The sequence below is a fragment of the Grus americana genome, chromosome 1 (assembly GCF_028858705.1).
Source record: "Grus americana isolate bGruAme1 chromosome 1, bGruAme1.mat, whole genome shotgun sequence".
NCBI classification, from domain to species: Eukaryota; Metazoa; Chordata; class Aves; order Gruiformes; family Gruidae; genus Grus; species Grus americana.
In genome coordinates, this window is record NC_072852.1 from 117,183,018 (window position 1) to 117,207,382 (window position 24,365).

Sequence of the window (24,365 nt, forward strand, 5' to 3'; positions counted from 1 at the left end):
TTCCGCCCCTGGGCGGTGCTGAGGTAACGCGGCGGCCGCCGCCATTTCTTCCGGCCCCCGGAGGGCGCGGGGCCCTGAGGAGAGGGGGCGGTGAGCTGCCCCCTCTAGTTCCGGGGACGGCGGCACCTGTTCTGCCACCGCTCTCCTCCCCGCTTCGGCTAGTAAATAAGAAAAGCATTACTGCTAAATAAACGTAAATGGAGTTCTGAATCCGTTCTGAAACCAGCATGAATTTCTAGTCAGGTATCCAGGAAATCGCCAGGTGGCTGCACCAGTGCAAAAACCACCTGTGAAGATACCAAAACGTGGTTCCAGTTGTGTGAAATGTGAGACTAAATGCACACTGCCTCTTTGGCACAGAAAAGTAGTTTTGGTGATGATTCAGGGCACTGGCTAGGGCCCATGCTGGAGTGTTGCAGAAAGGCACCCATCCCCTCGCCACCAAAAAAGGGGCAGTAGTTTTCAGCCCATGCTAGACGTATCATCTTTTCCAAAATACAGCTCTGAAGGCCATTAAATAAACCAGCGATGGATTATAAAACTAATCCAGATGCAAAGCTGTGTTTGAAGACGTGGCTGCCCTTATCTATGTATCATACACACGTCATCTGGCTGTGCAGGGCTTAACCTCACCACAGCAGATGGACACATCCTTAGCAAAACTTGGGCAAGAGCCTGAGCTGGCGTGGCTCACACTGTTATTAGTGCTATAGGAGACCACAGCAGCCTTCATGGGGCTGTCGGAACAGTGTCCAGGTAGCAGTGAAGCACCTGCGCCTTTCTTGTCACAGCTATGAAGGAACAGGCAAGCATGGGGCAGCCTCTCCGCCCAGAGCTGGGGAGCCTGGCTCTCGCGCTCCAAACTACTTGCTGCTTTCTTCTGTCAGGGAATGGGCGAAAGAGGAGGCAGCTGCTCAAGGAGCCTCGTCAACCCCCTTGTTCAAGCCCATGCAAATCCAAACCTCACATTACTAAAGAGCATTAGAAAATGCTGAGACATCTCAGCCAACTAAATGCACCAATAGGCAGCTTAACACCCAAAGGACAGACATTTGCTTCATAACCTGTTCCGGCTGAAAGACCAAGACCTCTTCAGCACTAGCTAGCCTTAAGTCTATTGTACATGAGGTTCAAAAGACATTTACATATGTAGTTAGGAGCAACATATCTATTAACAAAAGATCTAGTAAAATAAAAACTATACTATAAAAATCTTTCTTCCGCAGCTTTGTCAGTGGTTGTTCCTGTTTTATGAAACCTTATTTTTTAACTCTTACTTTGTTTCCTCTGATCTACTTTATTTTGCAAACATTTAAGCTAAAACAAACACCACCAACAAAAAACCAAACAGTTGGGTACAAAGCTTCAGAATAAATGTCAAACAGAGGTTTTGCATGCTTTAAATGTGTGTACACACATGCATAAAAGCATCACTTATTTTCAAGGTTGCATTACATCACATTAGTAGTAAAATAATATTTACTCATGCTTTTATATGCTTCTCTCGCATCTTTTATCAAGAACCTACTACAAGTCCAGTGAATGATAGAAAATAGATTAATGATGGTTCTAGACAATCTATTTTTACCCAAATGTTCCAGCTTCTTACACTGGTTTAAAGTGCTAGTGTCCACTGTTTGAGCTATCCCCACAGTGAAAAGGAATAGCACAGTTGAACAGAAAAAAGTGTTTTTGCTCTCAAATAAGAGCAAGTAGGAAGCCACATGCTTTGAAGAAAGAAAAACAGCAGCTCCTTCCCTACTGCTGATTTGCAGATGGTTCACAGTAATGGAGAATGTTGGATAAACAGATTTGAGCTATGCTAGGCGTAGGACTGTGGGTAAAAGAGGGGAAGTGAAAGTGCACAGCATAGGAAGGTCTTACTGGAAAGATCTCAAAGATACATGAAGTGTGTCAAACATCTGAATGATGCAATTGTATCAGCTTATGGACTCTAGATTTACTAGGTGTACTGCCTGGCTGCTAAAATGAAGAAAATCAGCTGTGGGGGGAACTCTTACTGTCAGTACCATATCCTTCCCCTCTAGCATCCTTGCCAATTCTGATGGCAATGGTTTGCCCATCTTTCAATTAAATAACAATTTCAAATGTGGATCAAAGGCTTTAAGTCTCAATGCGGTCAAAAGCAAAAGGTAAATATAAAGGTGAATATTGGTAGGGGCTGGAGAAGGTAGTACTAATAAAAACCACCAGATTTTTTTTTTTTCCCCTTTAATTTCTTATGGTTGAAAAACAACAGCAACTGAGTTTGCCTGTAGATCTTCCTGACATTTGTAATTGGGGCAGGACAGACAAGATTTGTATGTCAAGACTGCCTCGTTATAAGTTGCTGATGGGCACATTCTGTGCAAGTGGATCCAAAAAAACCCTTGAAGTCCTAGGAGCCTCACAGACCATTTGTGCTGAGGTACAAAAGATCTTTAAATTCTGGTTACAGAATTATTTGAAAGTATACACTCATTTACTTCTCAAATACATTACGTTTCTTTGTCTTCCACAGGCTTATAAATCAGGAAATCGTCTATCAGAACTGGATGACTTGTCTTTTTCTTGCTTGATTCTTCTGAACTATTTCCATAGAAACTTTGGCTTCATACAATGGGATCGGTTCATCCAGCTGAGGCCTAAAACGGAACACTATGTCAGAAGTGTCTGGTGAGCATGCTCAGATCAACAGAAATATCACAGGACTACTGCTAGAGACTTTACTTTCACTATGTAAACTTTACTCCTTAAACAAAATAAAAGTTTTATAGCTTTTCTTGGGTTCACAGAAGAAGGGAAGAGCCCTAAAGCAAACAGGAAACAAAATTTAATGAAAAGATATCCTTATTGGGGGGGGGGGGGGGGGAGAAAAAGAAAAAAGGTGGTGGTGAGGCTTTTGCTCAACAGCAGTACTGTTATCCTGCATTAAGAGAAAGGAGCTTCCATTCCCACCTCATTATAGGAGTCTTCGTACCTAATGAAGCTGTCACTCTTCCCAGAGGAGTATTAGCCAGACCTAACATCTTTTACAGCCAACACCATTTCTCAATCAGACACGCTGCTGAGCACCCAGATACGTGCTCTTTCTCCACCAAGAAAAGAATGTGCTGCCACTGTTAAATTTTGACATACAGCATAGTTCTGGGGTTTACCAAATTTCCCTGTGCTTAGCTTGCTATATTACAAACAGACCATAAACCGCTGCATGTAAACTATGTAAGGCATCTTTTCTTGAGCATCCCAATGTAAATTTGCAGTACAGTGCTGACAAGAGTTTTCTACTTCTAATGCTGAAGGAAAAAAAAAAAAAAATCACATCTCTCACCTGAAAATGCTACTTGATAATTTCTCCATTATATCTTCTAAGATAGGTATCTAAGAGGACTGTCAAGGTAACAGCATATCTACAGATAAATCTTTCTATAATCATGTTTGCTGGCAAGAGCCCTGTACTGATACAAAACCACCAGGATCAAGGCAAAATGAAAGTTAACCTTAATTCCAATCTTTGGATCAGATTTATGCACTTGGTTATATATCAGAAACCTCCTTTCCTGAAATAGTATGCAGAAATGAAATACAGAAAATAGAATTTTGAAAAATAAAGCAAAAGAGTTAAGATTGATTAATGTTGTACTAGTGCAGGCTGCATTTGTCAATCAATTGCATTTTTTTGGTGCAGAATGAAGATGACAGACTTTGGTACCTGTTAACTATCCCTACTATTCATACAGACACGTGAGGTAAAAATCAAAATAAAGTTGGGAATGTAGCAGTCTGTAAATTCTTGGCACACCACTGCGCATCTGTAAGGGATCTTTGAATTAATGACTAACATTCATGACAATGCAGCAGACGAGGCTGTATTTAGTCTTTACAAGAAATTCAAAAAATAATGTTCCTTCATTTTAAGAGCAATCTGGTTAATATTTAAAGCTCAAGCCATTTTAAAATAAGTGATCACCTTGCGTTTTCTTCAGATGATATTAATGCCATATGCTCAAGAATTTCACAAGATATACAGATACAAAAAAAAAGCAAGCAGATTTTTTTCCTTTCAACTTTTAAAGCCTGTTGTAATAAAATGTGCTGTTGTTATTAAAGATACCCCAGGAAACGACAGAAGAAATCTTACTGTTTAGTCAGCTTACTTTTTATATGTGGGTAACTACTCAGTAAGAGTAAGCATTCAACAAAAATATCAAACTATAAACCAATTCATGATAACCTGCATCCCATAAATACGTCCTTACCGTGCCTGACCTTGCCTAATCTCCTTTGCAGTTTAGTGGAGGAGGGGAGGATATCCTTGCAGTACAGTTAGTCATTTCACAAATATAATGACTTAATCCTCACCTGCCTCTGCCGTTCTGCTAAACTGCAAAAGTGATTCAGCAGATCTCGTAATCTGCAGTGCAGTACAGAACAGAACAGGGAGGGTCCTTAAAGCCGTAAAAAGACAAACCTTCCATTACTTGAAGCGATCCACTGAAAACTGTCATGCTAGTAGGAAAGCTCGGAGTCCAGCTGCTTAAGGCCAAACGTAGGTAATGCAAACGAAGGAGGCATTCCTCTTCCTGCACCCATGTCTTCACTCAAAAAATTTTATGTACGTAACATTGCAAAAAAGGAAACATATTTTGGCTTCATAACCTTTAACTTTTACAGTTGAACTGACTGCCTTAAGATTTACAGATGATGCATCTACTGCCCCAAAATAAAAAAAGAATTCCAAAATGTCATATGCATAATATAAAACCTTATAGAATCAAATCATCGGTTAATTAGTTCCATCTTGAACCAAAATATTGCATTTTCTCCAGAATGTGTGTTTTCTATTTCAGCACTGCTTTTAATGAAGCACGTAGAGACATTTATTTAAAAGGAATGCAAAGACTAGCTTAAAACATGAGTTTATGTTATATTTTAGTTACACTGCATGCTTAACTGTGTTGACCTTTAAGCCTGTGGTTACATGACTGAGTAGAAGAGAATCTATTAGTTGATTTTCAGTTCTATTTCCATTCACTCATATTAGCAGTCAGCATTCAAAATGACCATCAAAAGGATATAGAGATACTTCCCTTGCTGTATGTTGGACAAGTTCCATATCTCATCATTCAGAAAGGAGACTGTGGCTCCTTTAAGAAACAAGGAATGGCTATCTGGAGGATCCAGCTTAAACAAAATGAAGAAGAATGTTATTTATATTTTCCTATTAAAAAATAAATGTTAAATGGTTATTTTATATTGATGGTTAAAAACCAAACAAAAACCCCACACCTTGCCCATTCTTAAAACTTAGCAAACTTGTAGTATTTACAGCTTTAAATGATACTTTTCTGTCTTGTCAAACAGTTTACTACCCTGAGTCAAACAAAATAGGTCCTTTAAAATTTGTCAGTATAGCCAAGCCATTAATATAACTTATTCTCATCTTGGAGAGGACAGCCCCAAAATTGTCCCAAAGGAAAATAAAAACAGTTATTATTAATGCCATATACTTCCCATTTTCTGGATATGAAGGTTTTCTTAAGTGACAACTGATGTTACTGTACAGTGGGGAACCATTCAGCCATGACAGAAGCTCACAGACACATCCATATATATATACACACACCATAGTACAAATTTAACTTACTGGCACAGTATCGTTACCTGAAGATTTTTTTCTGTGGTTATCCAGTGTCCCCCAATGCCAAGAAGAGTAATGATATCATGCTTATGAGGCAGCAATGGTGATTTTGAAGTTGATTCATCTTCAGCACTATATAATTTTACTGAGGGGTGGGGAGGGGGGTGGGGGAGAAAAATTCATTCGAGCTCAGAAGAAAGTTCTGTTCAGAATGAAGTGTCCATCTTTTCCTTTACTGTAAACCATGTATCTTGGGATTCTTTACAGTCCTATGTCTTCAGATACAAATGAGTTGCAATATACGCGTATGAAAACAATGAAAGACGGCTGTCTGGAACAGCACTATAATTAAATTATGCTGGTAGTTACATGAGAATATCTGAGAAAGTAGAAGATTTAAGAAATTCAATATATATTTCTTTTAACACATTTCAGTGGGACTTTAAGAAGTTCTTCAATTATTTCAGCTAACAATTGTAACTTCAGACTTTTCAACTATTATGATTGTTTTAGAATATGGGTTGACAAGTTAGTGTAATTTTTGTATTAACAAAAGGTAGCACAAACAATGATGTCACAGCTCTACTCTGTAAACGCATTTTTTTCTTTTCATTTTTAAATAGAGGAAAATTTCAAACATAGCAGATGCCTTAACAGTATTAGATGCTTCCACTAGAGGGTGATATGAGGAGATCTTGAAGAGATCTTGTTTAAGGAGATCTGTTGAGTAAAGATACATACATAAAATTGTATGGGAACAAGCAACTAAATGTAACCATTTGAGGTGATGCAGCCTCCACCTATATTATTTGGAAATAATAATAATAAAACACTAATGGGGCTCTGAAGACCAGATTTTCATACCTCCAGCATCTAGAACAATATCTACTCCCAGGCCACCCGTTTCTTCCAAGCAGCTTTCTGCCACATCTATCTTTCCATTGGACACATCTATCACTCGAGCTAGAAAGAGCAGTACATTTGGTCAATTACAATAAAAATGCAGAGTTTAGATTCAGAGCAGAACAGAAAGATTCTAGTTTCTGAAAGTATTACAAGTTTGCAGCTAAATTAAAAAACTAGCCAATAGTTTTTTAATTTTCCAATACGGCGCAAGATCAACACCAAAAATACATATTAGCTTAATGCAGAAATAAAACTCAGAAGTCTGTTTAGGCCAAAAGTATAAAGTATGCTGCTGTAAGAATTAGAAATCCTGTAAGTTCATTCTTTGCTTTTCTTCCTTTCCAATAGTGCCTTCAAAAATACCAAGTTCTGGAGTGACTAGCCATGCTATTGAAGCAAAAGAGAGTGGCCAAAAGATAAGGAGGCACCTTATTTCATGTCTCCCAACTTTCAAATTATCTATCAAATAACCATAGCAGTAATGTTTGGGAGAGTTTTCCAAGAGTAGCTTGCTTTCCTGACTTTACATAAACTCCACTGCTTCCTGCCAGTCCCTTGCAGAGCCTTTCTCTGGCTTCCACATCAGAGAGGGACACAAAACCCTACTCTCCCTGGCATGGAGCCCTGTCTCCTAGTGCAAGTCAGAAGTAAACATGTAAAACCACTATAAATTCAGTCGCTTATAAGGCACTGACTTGACTTTTCTTATGATCCCAACAAGTCTTTTAATCTTATAATATCTATGTTCTCTTTAAAATAATGCTTAGTAACATCGTTACTTATCTCACAGCATAGATAAAAACATCATGCAAAAAGTAATATATTAATAAGTTTAACCTCTAAATGGCTCTCTGGGTCATTAAATAAATATTTCGATGGAAGTATTTACATCTCCTCTTGAAATACTTCTGAATTGTATGAAAAGAAAATGTATTAGTGACTTACATCTGCGATACCATATTTATAGACGGTTGTAAAGATAAACCACAGCACCAGGAATAACTAGGGCAGAGAAGTAGCAGCTAAGGTTTTCAGTTTTGTTTCATAATTATGAGGCAGAACAAACATTTAGAAACTAAACAGGCCAAAGACTTCTCAGCAAAATGATAACTGAAATAATGTCAAATAAATCTGGAGGCACATTTCCAAAGCATAATGGATTAAACTCAAATTTGCGATGTGTACTTACCCACTAAAGGCTGCCGTATGCCTTCTTGAATTTAATCACAGGGGGTGGGAAGGAAAGAGAAGAAGAATTGCAAGAAACTGGTTATTAAGAAGAATATTAACAAGTACTCGGTTAATGCTTTGGGATTTTTTCCCCCTTCCAATCAAATCATAACATGCATTCAAATTCTTAGGTCAATCATTCAATTTTTTCACTGAAGTCAACTTATCTGGCTGAAGAGAACACATATTGTCATAATTTAATATAGATGTCACATCAATTTAATAACTATAGTCACATTCCTCATATGCAAATAAACCCACATAATATTCTTTTCTTATTAGTTTCTTCAGTCAAGAAGTTAAAAGTTTTTTCTTAACGTGACAATTTGACATGGTATAAAGTTTCTGCAAATAGTTTCACTTTCTGAGAATAACTCTGATTTAATAGACTCAAAGCCCGACTATCCAAAAGAAAGGCAGTAGTTTTATCAGTTTGACTATTTTCTGATTTCTGTTTAGCAAAAATTTCCACAGTTTTGTTACTTAACCCAATACAATAGTTCAAACAGTACTCATCAAAATCCTACTCAGTTTCCTTCCTAGCAAAATGCTGTAACAATTTCTCTCCACTGTGGAAAAGGCTGAGACACAAATTATAATATAATTTCCTATAATCCTTTGGAATTTATGCAAAATTTCTCACAAAACATTTGTAAATTAGTTCAGTTTCTTCTTCTGTGACCTGCACGACTTCTAAGTAACATTATTCTGACTAGTACAAAGGCTTCAGTTTTTCTCTTCTTTCACTGTTGGTGAGAAATATCAGTATTTCCACAACTTGCTACTAGAGTTTACTTGCACCCACTAAATTCAGCTAGAGAGTTTAAAAACTGTCACACAAAAGATCTGGTACTTGTTTATTGAACATGCTCAAGAAAGCCATGAAATCACTGATGAGTTCTTACCAGAAACGTATCCACTGAAAGCTCAATATTGTTTTAAAGAAAAAAAACAAACACCAAAAAAAACCCCACCACAAACAAGAAGCCAAACAAAAAAAAAGAAGGGAGTAACCTTGGGAACAGAAGAAATATATGCCTGTGTACTTATATGTTTTTCTTCTGTTCTGTAACAGAAACTCATCACATTATTTATGTAATATTCTGTCTCTAGTCTGAAATATGGGCATTAAAATTTCAACATTTGTTACAATCCCCTCCTTCATACTATTATTAAATTACTCCAGAGATTACTGAAGACATGCAAAGACCTCATCCTGTTGGTCTAAATATAAATCCTTAAGCATGAACAGGAACTTCTACTTCAGACACTGGAATCATATTTATTAAAAAAACCAAAACAAAACCCAAAAAACCCACCCCAAACCACAAAAACAGTGGCTTTGTGCTTTCATACTCAAACTGTTTCTCTTTTTAATGCTGTATCCAGGTTATATGTCTTTATTTGAAGTTGCAATTAATTTTTTTCCCGCTAATATTTATGTCCCACAAACACTTGCAAAAACGCTAAATTAAATTCCTATTGTTATAAAACAAGCACATACATGAGCCACATAAGCAATGGCCTTTCCACTGCAAGAGATGGTTATTTCAGCCATTTTAAGAAGCGGCTAGTTACGCTATACATTGATAACACAAACTGCTGCTCATTGACAACTGATAGACTCTTGCTAAAAACTAAACAAAAAACCCCCCCTAAACAAGCAGAAAACTGAAAAAGCCTCTGCCCACAGACATTAGAAGGCAGCTTAGATATAGCTAGCTATGCTTGGGTTACTTAGAGCATTTATTTTATATCAACATTCATAGAACTTAAAAACGGCAGCAAAAAGTAAATATGCCAAGCAACCCGAAGTCATATTCATATGTGCCGACAGGACTATGATAATAAAAGTAATTGCAAAGTCCTTTCTGAGCTAATGAAGTTTTCATATCATTAGCAAAATATACTCATGAAATTATTACAAAGCGAAGCTTTAGATCTTTTGTATTTACTCTTTCACCCTGTAACAGCTGGCATAACAAACCTCTACATATCAACAGCATTCACAAAAACGCCTTACATTCTGATGTCTGCAACGCCTACTATTACAGTAAAAAAGACTTCTGAAATAAGGAGAAAATAGCTTTTTTGTGAAGCTGCAAAAATTTGGAAGTAATACAAAAGCCTAGAGAAATAAGTCTGTCAGATCTTAGAAGAAATTATTACATTCCCAACACAAAACTTTGCAGTTCCCTCTTGAAGATCATTTAGGTCAGACAGCAAAAATGTCTTTCTCCCTGCTCTTGTGTAATGACCTCTGCACAGCACTCCACTTCCTGCTGCATTATCAACACTCCAAAGCCACTACTGGAAGAGCTAAATACTCACTTGGTAGGCTGGAAGTGAATCACTCCCCAGCACTGCAGATGTGTGTGAACGTGCAGCCCCAGAATGCACATGCACACTGTGTTGTCTCTGTGCTTCCATTGCTAGTTCTGTTCTCGGGAGCCAGAAAGGAATTAAAATTGACAAGAACTCTGTTCTCTCTGTGTCTAAAGAGCAACTCTCTGGCTTATTTCATCCCTCTCTAGCTTGCTATACTTGAGCCAGCAGGGAGAACACAAGGACAATACTATGTGCACCTGCCTATCAGCAATGCCTGGTTTTAGAGAGTCGCTAAGAAGAGAGATTTGAAAACTGCTCTAATTCTCTGTTTGGAAAGCCAAGATTGCTAACAATATTATTACGCAAAACAACAAAGGAGAAAGGAGTCAGAGTCAGGGACAGTTAACCTCGACATTATCTTTTTAATCAGATCTCATCTAACCCATATACATTTTGATTGGTGCAACTGTAATATATGTAAACGTGGTAGCTGACTACACAATACTTTCCCTCACAAAGGTATTCTTACAAGAGACACAGCTACTCTCACCTATACTTCTTTCAACGACAACAAAAATCATACACTGACAAATAAACTTGGTGATTATACTGCGGCAGTCTTTGCATTTTGAGGAGGAAATATCAGACACTAGTTTTAACCTTTTGTTCACTGTACAGCAAAGTTCATGGACTGCAATCAAACTGGACTTTGAAATGCCATCCTTTATTTTAAAACTGAATAAAGAAATATTCTACTTTCCTCCACTCTGCAGCACTGCAATGAGAAAAAAATTGATCAGGAAAGATGCTAGTAGCTTCTAGAGAGTATTTTCCCACAGTCCAAATAGCACTGTTACTTAAGTTTTGGGGAGGTTTCCCTCAAAGTATCAAAGAGAAGAAATGGAAGAAGTCATAGACGAATGCAAGTATGATGTCTAATGCAAAACTCATTTAGAAAATAGGAAAATGCAGAGCCTTTGAACATCCAGCCACAGTTATGACAGTACTTGAAACTGAGCTGCCACACAGCTTGATAAAATCCTATTAGAAGTAATTTGAGTTCGATGAATACTGTATCTCAAGCATACGATTACATTTGAACTCTGGCTCAGGTACCTAGATTACACACTGTGATACTGGTGATTTAGTAATGCTTCCTTCTTGTTCACAAGCAACAACTTTACAACATGAAAAGACTTCTTGAGTTGTTAGGGCCAAAAGCCAGCACTCAAGCACTATCGTGTGAGACTGAAAGTACTGAGAGACAGTCATTACAATTTAAATGAAGAATAAAAATGCCATTAAATACACCTAAACCAGAAATTACATGCATATGGAGTACAGAATAACTTTTAAAACTATTTATAGATTTGTATTTCAGTTTTCAGCTACAGAAATAAATCTCTAGTCTAAAAAGAAAAAAAATAAAATATTTTGATATATTCTTTAGCAAAACTTTAGCACTGAAGAATATAACTTACCCACAGGAGGTCTAAGCCTCTCCAGGTACTGCTTATCTTCAAGACTGTATGCAGTAGAGATTACTTTAGCTCCTCTATGTTGTGCTAACTGAATAGCTATTGTACCAAATGGCTGCAAAAGAAAAAAAGGTAGATGAATTTATTTACAGCAACAATTTGATGCTGTTTAAGAAAGATTATATCGCAACAGGCATTCAGAAGTCAGGAGAGTATCCAGTAATGAACTTACTCCCTCAATAAAACACACCTGCACCAAGAATCTGAATACTCCCAGATCTGCTTCTGTTCTAAGTGAGGCCAAAAAAGTCTTTTCATTGACTGGGAAGCTCTGAAGTAACTTTTAGTAATTAACTAGCTCTCCTCTTCAACAAAATAGCTCGGATTCTACTTTATGTAACGTGAGTACCATAACTGCAATTGTGACTTGTTGCTTTGGGCTTGCTTGGTTGTTGAAGGAAGAAGTGCTACCAAGGAAAAAGCCCCAGCCACATTTACATTAATGAATCTTGGCTGAGGCAAGTTCCACATCTTCATTAGCAATAAAGATTGCAGTAATGCAAATGAAATTATTTATATCTAAGAGAAGTTTAAAAGCAGTGGTGGGAAAGGAATAAAAAATTAAGACACTTTCTTCCAGTTATACCTGAGGGCTTAGGGTAAAACTATGTCAATGTAAAACACCAGAAAAGAACCACCTCTCTGCACTACCCACACATGTAAAGGACTGTGTTCTTGGCTCAGTATCTTATGTGGGAAGGCCTTTCCTATTACTCTGTTAAGTTAAGGGCACTGCCAGGAATAAAATACAAGGCTTGATAAGTTTAGTATGTTGTAAGAAATCCTATCATTCTGGTGAAAAGACAGTTATTTACAGCAACGGTAATCTTTCTGTTCCAAAATTGTTGTTATTGCGCAGTTGTTACCTACACTTGCTCCATCCATTACAAGGACAGTTTTTCCAGGAGACACTTGGGAAAGGTAGTGCAAAGCTGTGTATGCTCGGACACCATCACGAACAGTCCCGGCTGCTTCAACCCAACAAACTTTTTCTGGTTTACGAACTAAGTTTGGGGAAAAACAAACAAATAAAAAACAGATGGGGAAGAAAAACCAGCAAGTCCCTGGCATTTCACTCAGAATTAGTTTTTAGACTTCATCAATTTCTAAACCATGAAAGAAAATTGTACAAGTGAAATCATCTACAGGTGTAATTATGATCTATTTCACAAAGGCAATATTCCGATGTTGTCGCTCATGGCAGTGTTAGGTCAGCTACAAGAGAGTCAAAGTGGAAAATGCAATTGTTATTCCAAGAATAATCGGTTGGCTTCTGAAGCACTCCTGCAAGCAAGTTCAAATACAAATACAGTATTTAAACAGGAAAAAAGAGAAAGAGACACACTTCCTACCATAACCTCCTGACAGAAATGATCTGAGAAGGTCTCTTCTTTTCAAAAAGATAATTCTAACACAGAAAACATACAATGCGAGTTCCAACCCGTGAGTTCCTAATTCTCCTTCTCTATGGGTCAGAATCTACTACTTCACAATCCATTGTTATAAACAGCTTCTGGAGGTTACAACACATTTTAAGAGAGATAAAGGTCAAGATAACATTATTTATCATCTCTGTGTTCTGTTGTCTCTACCTACAAGACACTTAACAGTTTTCCCATTCTATCCATATGCTTAAAAGCCTGGGGAGGTAATATTAATGGAGTACTCTGTTAACGAGAAATGACAAGTTCAAACACCATTTTTAATGTGAGCAATTTACATGATTTAGCAGAGACCCTGATACTAAGCTACAAAACCATCGCAGCCCAGCTGAGAGTCTAGCATAGAACTGAACTAAGTAAGTGCAATCCTCTTGAGGCACACTAGAAAGGAAAAAGACAGGAAAAGTTTGGTCTGTCCCTTTAAGCAAAAGAATTGACAGTTTAGCCTGAATCAGGGAAGCTATAAACCACCATAAGCAATGTGATCCCCTGGGATCATTTATCAGTGTGCTGGAAAAGAATTCTAGGGATCATCACCAGCATCATCACTTTGTGTGCCAGTTCATACTACTTAGCACAAAGCAAGCTACTGAAGGTAACATAAAGCCAGAAATATTTTCTGCCTATAGTTACTGTAAATAGTGATAAGGCAGCACAAACCTCTAGATATTGTTTTGCTTGATGTGGTCTTTAGGTGTTAGAAAGAATAAACCTTATTTTTTCATCTCCATGAGTCCATGACTTACTTTGCAAAAACTGTCATAGTTAGTCAGGAAGATTTCATCTTCAAACAAGTCAACAGAATTAATGCTTGTTTACCTCTCACATACATAAAAACACCCCAAACCATGGAGAGGATATTTTACCATATTTTACACAATCAAAGTAGGGATTCAGTTTTTATATAAACAAATTTAAAGGAGTCACCTCATAACTACACCGGTTGAATTCATGGACAGTTGCAGAAACACAGTACAAACTAATTTGAGCAAAAGAGTAGCTTGCTCGAAGTAACACAACAAACTGCTGGGAGAAGCACAGAGATTCCCAAATTTAGTAGTCTACACATGAAAGCACTCTATGCCCAGAAAGGGGAAACTGGAAACTCAAAATAATTGAAAAGAAAGCTTCAATACTAGGTTTTCCCTGATCTTCATTCCCTGAAAATTCCTTTCTCCAGCTTCTAGTCTGCTAATTTTATTCCATCTGTTAGTCTGGTCACAAGTGATATTCCTAGATTGAGTCAAAGTGAGGAAAAAAGAAAATTTCTTCTCATTTAATTTTGTGACAGATGAGGTAAGGAAAAAGTAGAAAGACAATGAAGCACCAAAAAGGGAAGTCAGAAGGGAAACAAGAAAAAAAAAAAAGAGTCAGCTTGTGTGGTTTAGGCAAAACATTAACTCATTAAATGATAACAGCAAAGAAAAAGCCCTTGAGAGTACATAGTATTCAAAGCTTCTATGAACAAGTCGAATAGACAGAATGAATGTTGCTATACAGAACAAGTTTGCCCAGAGGTCCAAGTTAATTAGCTCCCTATTAGAAAAGCTAAACTGAAGTCTAAAGATACAGTAAATGTAAATATTAGCAAAACATATGAATTACGTACCCAAATAATGCTCATGAACTAGAATAACTTCACAAAGACCCGACTCTTCAGAATCCAGGGGCAAAATTCCTGAAACGAAATTGAATGTAGACCTTTAATTTCAAACAAGCATACGTTATAACCAAAATGAGCTCCTAGTGAAATTGCTAGTTCCACTTGGTCTCTGGTTCAGTTGCCGCCTTCTCAGGTTTATGACAGGTTAAAAGAACTTGGCAAGGTAACAGCCTGTAATCTCTATGGCCACAGTGCACAAGATGGTTCCAAAGGTGCTCCAAACAGCAGTTTGGGTTTGGGGAGAGAAAGAACAGGGACACTACTGAGTGCTTTTTGCTACTGGCATGCTTAGTTTCTGTCCAGTCATGTCGAACTCATTTCACACTGCTCTCACTCTGCTGAGTGCTCCTGTTTCTACTCTGGGCTGTGGCTAACAAAGAAGAAAATTGAGCTCTCATACTGCAAATGGACACACTCCAAGCCACACTACAGATACCTCTACTCTTCCATCCTGACACCTGTACACGTGTTGTTAGCAAAGGCAGCAAAAAAGGGACAGAAAGAAGCAGAGGAAGAAGCAGCAAGAGTGTGTGAGTCTGTTTTAAAAAGTTGGAACAGAAAAGAGGAACTGAAGGAAGAAACACCAATAGAAGACAGAGAAAACAAAACACAGAACAAGAACAGAAAAGAAAAGAACAGAAAAGAAAAGAACAGAAAAGAAAAGAACAGAAAAGAAAAGAACAGAAAAGAACAGAAAACCCATCCTAGTCACAACAGTGCTTTTTTTCCTCCACTGGCCAGAGAAGATGATTCATGAACAGTAGGTTCTGGCATTCGACCAGTCTTCTGAATGTATGTACCCTCTATCCTTGGTAAAACAATATTTTCTTCCCTCTCCCATCCAAATCTTATACTCTATTTAGACCAAAGCAAGGGCTTTAGCTTAAAATCCTCAGCAAATTTGGCTGGTTACCCTACAGTCCTTGTATACATCTGCAGGTATCTCAAGGGTTTTTCTATAGAAGAATAGTAATAAAAAGTCTAAAGTAGCTATCTACAGCAGCCATTGTGCAATTAGGAAATAATACAAGGACAAGAATCTCAGAACAGAACACACTGTCTTACAACACATCAATTCTCTTTTACTTTTATAACTTAAGTCATCCTTTAATCCTTTAACTTAGCATACAAAATATAAACACTTATGAAAGAACGTCCCTAAGAAATATCTCTTCTATTCTAAAACATCATTCAGATTTTGATGATTAATACAACATCCTATTTCAGATGTTAAGAAAAAATTCCTTATAGTAAACTAAAATAGCCTTGGCACCTAAACCAGTTTGCATTCTAACGTTACTATAGAAAAAGCAAAACACAGAATGAATAATACATGAAGACATTCATTTTCTTGACAGACACAAAAGTTCAGGAACAAGTCACATTATCTCCTAACACTCAAGACAGCCTCCAAGGAGTTGTTATACATTGCTGTCAACTCACATTGATTTCAGGGTCTCTAAATCCATTCACAAAAACATGACCCTTATACTGAGGGAAAGACATAGCCATCTTAAAGAACCATGCCCCTTAGTATACCTCATAATGCTTACAGAAGCTCCAACATGAAGTATACACCTTTATTTTATGTATGCTATACACATCAATCATTTGAAACAAGTACAAAATCAGATTTTTCACCTTACTTGTCAGAAATACTCCATATAGTGCAGGGCTTTCATGCATTGATTATACGTATTCAGTAACAAGGCATACGGAAGAACTGACATGCAAATTGGCTAATGACCAGTAAATCTAAGCATGTATGTTTATATTTAGGTTCACATCTCCAAGTGTTTGTGGCCAATTTAACTCTCAGAACATTTTCCCCTGCACTTATTATAACAAAGAATATGGCATAATTGAGTGCTAAAAGATTCTGAGAGCAACAAATAAAACTGACTTTGAAAGAAAGTCAAGAATGTATCTCAAAACAAAAGATTTTTGGCTGGTTTGAGGTTTTACTACTGTATTTTCCTTAACTAAACAAACAATTCTATGATGCTATGATTATGTATAAGAGAATACATTATACAGACAAAGAAATCTCCTCTAGAAGATTAAAGAGGGATCAGAAAAACTTTCAAAGCGAGAAACAATACCTGGTATGATTTTATGAACAGATTAATGATTTAACACCCCAAGTACTTCCAGTGAGCACAGTACTATTCTTACATGAAAAAGAGTAGACTCATAAATAAGGACCGTATTACCATATTATTACTGCTAAACTCAGTAAGGAGTATTATCACGACTATAGTCTTCAATAGAAGGACAGGCTTTTTTGTAAAATTCAAGTAGAAATATTTTTCTGACAATTGTATATTTTGGGACAGTTTGATGTTATTAAGCATGCAAGTAACCAAACCATTTGGCAATAGCTCATTTCCTTTTAAATCTGCTCGTTCATTAACTATACACAGCAATAGTAACTGGGAAGTAGTGCTTGTTAGGAAAGATTTACCCTAACAGAAATATTTCTCACTCCTATCTTTTGGCTTTATAGCATCTGTATTGGGTGCATAAGGTTGAACAGCTGTTTGAAAGGGAGCACTAGGAGATTTCAGTATTTAAATAAGTGGGTTTTCTTTCTTTTATGGCTAAAAGTATTTAATGCTGTTTTAGTCATCTTCCTATTTCCATATGTGTAATTCTGATTTTCTGTACCTGCATTCACAAACATTGATTATTCAAGAATAAAAAACACAGACAACAGAAGTCTCAGACAAAATTAATCTCCTTGTTTCATGACCCAAGTAGAGATTCTCTTAATGTTAGATTGACCCTGAAGTAGCTTAACTGATTCAAACTACTTATTCTATATTTAACAAGAATGGTATGAAGTCCTAATTCACCAAAACCCCCAACCCTCCCACAGCCACTTAGAACGTCACTCAGACCTCTCAGGTCCACATAGCACATTTTCAAAGGGGTTTTTTTTCCCCCCTAACTACTTACTGAAACAGTATTCCTTCAGCTACAATAGAAGGTGATTGAAACACAAATACTATTTTAAAATAATTCAACAGATGCAGCATATGTCAGTAAGATATTTAACCAAATGAGCAATACTGCTCACAATAACAACACTATTCATAGTTCAAATTCATATGCAAGACCAGAAAATGCCTGGCCATAACTGTTCTACTTTATTAAACAAAGCAAAGCCACTTCTGTACCCCATAAAATGGAATATTAATTCCCAACTGTAACGATTATACCTTCTGTGGTGAATAAATAATAATAATCACACATCTCATTCCATTAGATTTAAGCTAATGATAAAAAGGTCTGTCAAAGTTTTACCAGGAAAAGCAAAGCCCCAAACACTTTCTGTGTGATTTTTGACCTGGAAGTCTGTTTTAAACAACAAATACAGTGATTACCACTTGCCTTTCTGACGGGCTTCTCTGACAATAATGTCATAGCAGGATCATAAAGCATGGACTCCCTGCAGTTAAGTTCGGGGAGAAACAAGTCCACTTTCAAGAACTCTAATGCGCAGTAAAAATGAAGATTCTGGAAAACGAGCAGCTTGAATCAGCATTTCTTTTAAAATGTGGCCTTGCATTTAGCAAAACACCTGAGTATGTGAATTGATTTTGGCAACTCAGAAAATCCAATAGAACTGGTGAACCTACTTGCAGATTTAAGTTAGGACCACTCTTGATTTCTTTACTCAAACAGAAATTGACGTGACATAGAAGAAACTGAACAGTCTTCAGTATGCTTGAAGGATGAGATTCATCACTAGCAGTTAAAGATTTATTTTTATATCATCCTCACAGGAAACATAAGCCTAGACATTGTATCACCCACAGAAATCAAAAGATACATATTAATTACATCAAGAGGCTGTTATAAATACAAATAATTGTGTATATATTCAGATGGTTGCCTTTAGAACACTCACTCCACATGGCTAATTGGACCCATGTGTATATTCTTAAGCAATTGGTGAATGCAGTAGGACTATGACAGATTACATTAGCTGGGGACCTGAATTTCCATTCTTATAATCCGAAAACTTCCCTAAGAGAACACTTTTAGAATTCTCATTTATAAGAGTTTATTTATGTGACACTAGTTGAATCTTTGAAAATATATGTCTAATTCAGCATTAGCAATTATTATAACCTCAGCTGCTCATTATAAAAAGATTATTAATTGTGTTAGTTGATAAGGCAAACAAGCATTAACTTACCCACCACTTCATCATCTGGCTGAAAAAAGGTCACCTTTCTTCCAACTCAAGAAGAACACATGAAAAGGAGGAAAGAAGGTATGAAGATAAATGTTTATAGCTGAAATGGAACATGCATTTGAAAGCACTGTTTATCACTAGCTCACAAAACTAAAAATATACCCTGCTAGTGAAAAAATTTTTTATTCAATTTGCACATACCAAAACCAAATGTTTAATTCACTAAACTTTGTCACCCCATCCACAAACAATTACATGCAAGTACACACACGTATATGTGTTTGAAAGATCCAGGCTTTAAACTACACATCAAAGGTGGATATGTCAGTGAAACACTGCCGAAATTCCTAAATGTTACTTTTTCTTCACTATTCCAACAAATGATTTTAACAAATAAATATGGTTATAGCACGTGCAGGTAATATCTTAAGATTTCAGTATATTTTATTTAGAAAGCGGCTGTGCAACTTATTTTTAACTCTGAACAGACATGCAGGAGTTACAGTTCAGTTCCTTTTTTAACTTTCATTTCAGTATCATTATTGACTTAGGGGAAGCCTCATTAAGAAAGGTGTACCATACAAACAGTATTTATTTGTTCTGGATTACTAGACCTTAATTCTTGCTTCATACCCTCAGAAGACAATTATACTAACTTACCTTCCAATACAACTCCAGAAATTTCTCGACCAACAGGTAGAAGCTCCTTCTCAAGTTTAATTTCTGACAAAAGCTAGATGAAAACAATGGTTAGAACATTCTTACTAAGGCTCAAAATTTGCATATTTATTATCATCTTACAGTGTTTGATATTCACAGTAAGAAAGTTAGGCCATTACCAAAATGTTATGTGGAGGGGAAAAAAGTAGACACACTCCTCATTTATTATTAAAACTTTTGCACTGATTTTCTCTATTTAAATTTAGAAGCATATAAAAAAATAAAAAGAATTATTAACAGGCAAGCCAAACTGTGACTTAAAATCAGTATGCAGAGAATGATAAAAGGGTTTTACTATAAGAGAACTCACAAATGACAACTGATCTTTCTCCATAAATTAGGAATTAAATTACAGGTGCTTTTTATTTAAGGAGATATGCAAGAATACCACATCTATCCTGTGCCATCTTTCTCAGCAGTAAAGCCATATCCTCAGATGGCATAAATGGAACCGTGCCAATTACCAGCTAAGGCCCTGGCTTAGATCTTCAACAGAAACTGTAAACACCTCTAGCTTTTATATAAAAAAATAAGCAAATACCTTTGTATCTATCCAGCTCAGTGCACAGGCTCTAACTTGTACTTTCACATCATTGTCTCTTGTAGGAGGAAGGTTTTCCTAGGACAAATTTACAGATGTTACATTATACAATGCAACATGAATGTGCTAGCAGGATCCTCTCAAGCTCTTGAAAGCACTTTTCCACAGTCTTTGTTTTAGGTTGTTTTGTAGTTAGAGCAAGAATTTTTGGTTTTTTTTTTTTTTCCAATGAAAAGAGTACTGATATCACAATGGATTTACAACACCATTTTGAGTACATGTATATTACTATTACAAACTGACCACTAGACCTTACTAAACCTCAACAGACACTGACATTATTTTTCTGTTTTGTTGTTGTTGGGTTTTTTTCTTTTTTCTGCAAGTTAAATACCACACCCTTAACTGAAAGAACATTAGTATGTAATTATCCCCCTAGTGTCTGTCTAACAAATAGAAGGAAGCAGATATTTAATATTAAAACTATATTGCAAGAGTGATGGAGAATTTTAAGATGATTTTGACATGAATGTCTGACATACTGTACTGACAAACTTATTGAAGTAAATATTCAAGTAGTTCAGATGATGTCAAAGAAACAGCACTGATAAGAATTGGTGTTAAGTCCCACAAATGATGGCTACCTCACATATAAAAGCGTTCTACTAATGAAGCCTCTCCTCACTATTTCAAATTTTGGTTTGGGGATTGATATCTGAAATGATTTTAAGTAGTTGAGTACTATCCACGTTGAAGAGCTACCTCAGGTACTGGAGGCAAAATCATGTATTTCCATGTTATACTGTAGTCTGCAGTGTAGATGCCTGTTGGAACTGGAAGTGAAACACTTACCAGAAAAGTCATGAGAGAGTTTTTGTTTCTACTTCTGAAGTTAAGATATATTTTTAAGCATTTAAGCTTTCTTTGATTTTTTTTTTTTTTAAACTCTTCCCAAGAAACAGCTGTTGCTTTTCTCCTAGGCTTAGCAACAGAAACAGTAACCGCTGTCCAAGGAATATTGAGCTGAACTTTTTCTCACCCCAGCTGAGTTAAACACATGCTGTTCCTTTAAAACCTCAAGGCATTTTGCCAGTCAGACTGACCTCCTGCTCCTCAAACAAACTAAAGTGGGTTCTCATTCTTTGTTCCACAACACAGAAAAGCCGTTAAACTGTTGAACTATATGAATACCACATCTCTGGTTTAAAAAAAAAGAAAAAAGTTAGAATCTATAGGACTTATGGAATTTATGTAAATTTAAAATTGTATTGTCTTTTGGAACTATCATTTTGGTATGCATAACTCAATGAACCCAAGTACTGCTACAATGCACATAATAAAATTGCTTTTCTTTATAAAAGAATACAAGTCTTAAGAACAAAAAGAGATGATGAAATGTTTCTGCTGTTAACTGGTTCCTGCCCCCATAATTTAAATATGTCATTATTAGGAATTGGCCAAGCACCATATAAAGAAGGTTTGCTATGGAAATTCTTCATCCAAGTTACTGACTTTTTGACCTTACCAGAGCTGTCTGGCTAACCTGTTGCCAGCATCTACATATTCCCATCATCTTCTTTCTGTTGGAGCTAGCAATGATGGAGCCATCACGATAATGTGAACTTGCAACAAATTACTAGTTTTCACCTGGATAAGTAGGCTGATCCATCTCACCTTACAGCTGCATGACTCCTAAAACCATTATGAGGAAGAGAACAAGAATGTGCCACTGAAAGGTGAACAAACCTTTTCAGCAAAAGCCCAATTTCACAACCAGTTTAAGTATACCTAAGACTGCTCCATAATATGCACCTTGGTTGTATCAAAATCACCCATCTCATTGCATCCTTCTCTTCAAGTGGCTCATTAGATGTGCTTCACTACTGGGACTTTGCAGCTGCTCAAGCAAGACTTTCACCCGTACTATATTTTTTCATTTTGATACACAGCTTATAGGTATATTTAGGTATCTATATTAAACAGGTATACGTAGGTATCTATAGTAATTTATTTTGTACGTGTAAGAGATTTAAGAACACAGGTTCAAAACCACGTACACATTTTTCTACATTTCAGACACCAATACTGCATCGATATACACTCATTGACATCCTGTTTTAGACTTACGCCACAAGCTCACGTGCACGCACTTAGCCTATTAATGTTTACATCAAACTGACAAAGACTCTTTAGCACAACAGTTTCAGCTAAATTTGACAGAAAAATTGTCTTCCTGTTGTTCCTTTAAGTTGTAGGAAAATAGGTAGCTAGACAAAGGAGACTTATTGGTGCCTCTGAGAAAAAGGCTGCACTGTGATCTCAATCCTCACTAGGAGCAAAGAGCTCACAAGAGGAAAGAAAATAACAGTAGGAACACTCTAAACACAATGAATTTCTCAAGCTATATTTCTACTTTTTCAGTGACCAGAAAAATCCAACCAGGAGACGTGAATCCATATGAAACCAGGGTTCACTTGTTATGCCTGCAAAACTTGTTTTTAAAATATGGACACCAAAACTGCACAGAGAAATCTAGCACTGGTCTTGCCAAGTGCTGCATGATGATAGCAAAATACACCTCCCTTACTTCATTTACCTGCCTGTATGTGCAAGGATTACACCAGTTCTTTTTTAAGTCTACAGAAAAGTTAGGTGCTTTAAATTCCCTTGTGGCATTCAGTCACACTCTCTTCTTCCACTGAATAATTAATAGTGCTATTATGATGGGAACTCACTCTTTCCTGGAAGACAAATGTCATTTCCTCTCCAGGTGAATTCTGCTGACAATATAGGGCCTTCATAGTGATCTGAAAAAAGACACAGCAACCAAACGTAGTAGCTAAAGAGCAAACAAGTAACTAAAGCTTTGCATTACTTTATAAGCAGAATAACAATTGTTTGCAAGCAACGCATGGCCTATGAGTCCTTCCAAGTTTTAAAACAGATCATCAGATAAGGCAAGATATGGCATTACCTGCAACAGGTTACATAAGTATTGTTGACCATAACATAGCAAATATTAGGGACTGAGGATATACAGCAAAAGGCAACGAATGATACACAGGATTTACTGATTGGTGATCCAATGCAGTAGATAGGTTGTTTGCCACCCAGGCTGGAAGGCACACAATTTGACTAGCTCAGAGGCAGCACAAAGGCCAATATAACCAGTGCAGGAATACAAAGAAACTTACATATTACTTCATTAAAAATCACAACTTGGGTTTTTGGTCTCCTCTCCCAACTTGGAGTATGTTGTTCTCAACAAACAAAAGCCTTTTAGAGAGAAAAAAAAAAGCCAAAAAGAGGTCTCTTCCAAGTTATAGGAAAAAGAAGAGCACAGAGCAGAGGCAGAAAACCATGCGGCCACTATACTGCCTCTGGCAGCCAGCACTAACCCCTCAGAGGACACCCGAGGTTGAAGGGACCACCCTGAGGCACTTCTCCTTTCAGGAACGCAGAGCAGCGCGGCAGCCGGGGCCCGGCCCGGCCCAGCCCCACCTGCAGGGAGCCCCGAGCTCGACAGCATCGGGCCACTTCGCCCGGCTCTCGGCGCGCTGCGGCCCCAGCATCCACACGTTCCCCAAGGGCAGCTGCCAAGCTGCGCCCGCTTCCGCTAGTGCCACCGGCCACGCCGCTGCTATTATTCCAGTGCTTTACCACACTGGAGAGCAGCTCGGCGCGGGGGCACAGACCAATGCCTCACCAGCGCCCGCCTCTGCCTCCGCGCCGTGACACCGGCGGCGCCACAGCAGCCCCTCAGCGCCCGCCGAGGGCCAGGCCCGGAAAAAAAACCTGCGCAGAGACGCCGCCAAACTGAGGGGCTCCAAGCCTGCCCGAGGCACCCAGCCTCCTTCACCCCGGGGTCCCCGTCGGGAAGAGCCCCAGGCAACCGAGACAACGCACCAGCGGCTCCCGGGAAACGCCGCCACCCACGCGACCGGCGGTTACCATGACAAACCGGTACTTCCGCCGTGTTCCTACCTCGGCGCCCTCCGGCAACCGCGAGTACCACGCCCCGCTCCCAGCCGCGACGTCCAGAGAGGCCCCACGTAAGCTCGTGATTGGCCACGGCGGCCGCCGCTCGACGTAAAAGCCGATGCGTGATTGGTTAGAGCGGTTGTCACTCGCTACAAAAAAGGCGGCGGGAGC

At 37.8% G+C, this 24,365-nt stretch overlaps 1 protein-coding gene across 7 annotated transcripts; it reads right to left on the reverse strand.

The window, feature by feature from the left end:
• Positions 1–40: 40 nt before the first annotated feature.
• On the reverse strand, positions 41–24,326 carry CRYZL1 (crystallin zeta like 1). 7 transcript variants are annotated; one of them, XM_054833265.1, is made up of 15 exons: positions 24,120–24,168; positions 22,949–23,020; positions 20,214–20,291; positions 19,613–19,685; positions 18,953–18,997; positions 14,695–14,763; positions 12,514–12,647; positions 11,587–11,698; positions 7,737–7,760; positions 6,506–6,604; positions 5,665–5,786; positions 5,079–5,184; positions 3,332–3,377; positions 2,503–2,645; positions 41–158 (listed from the first exon to the last, which is right to left on the reverse strand). In XM_054833265.1, the coding sequence occupies exons 1-14, from the start codon at positions 24,165–24,167 to the stop codon at positions 2,546–2,548; spliced, it is 1,128 nt and encodes a 375-aa protein (XP_054689240.1). In that variant the 5' UTR covers position 24,168; the 3' UTR covers positions 41–158; positions 2,503–2,545. The 7 variants fall into 7 exon arrangements, with proteins under 7 accessions (XP_054689240.1, XP_054689272.1, XP_054689280.1 ...); XM_054833297.1 differs by lacking the exons at positions 41–158; positions 24,120–24,168 and adding exons at positions 23,408–23,489; positions 24,198–24,249 and having other exon boundaries at positions 1,278–2,645; XM_054833305.1 differs by lacking the exon at positions 41–158 and adding an exon at positions 23,408–23,489 and having other exon boundaries at positions 1,278–2,645; positions 24,165–24,187.
• Positions 24,327–24,365: the final 39 nt, after the last annotated feature.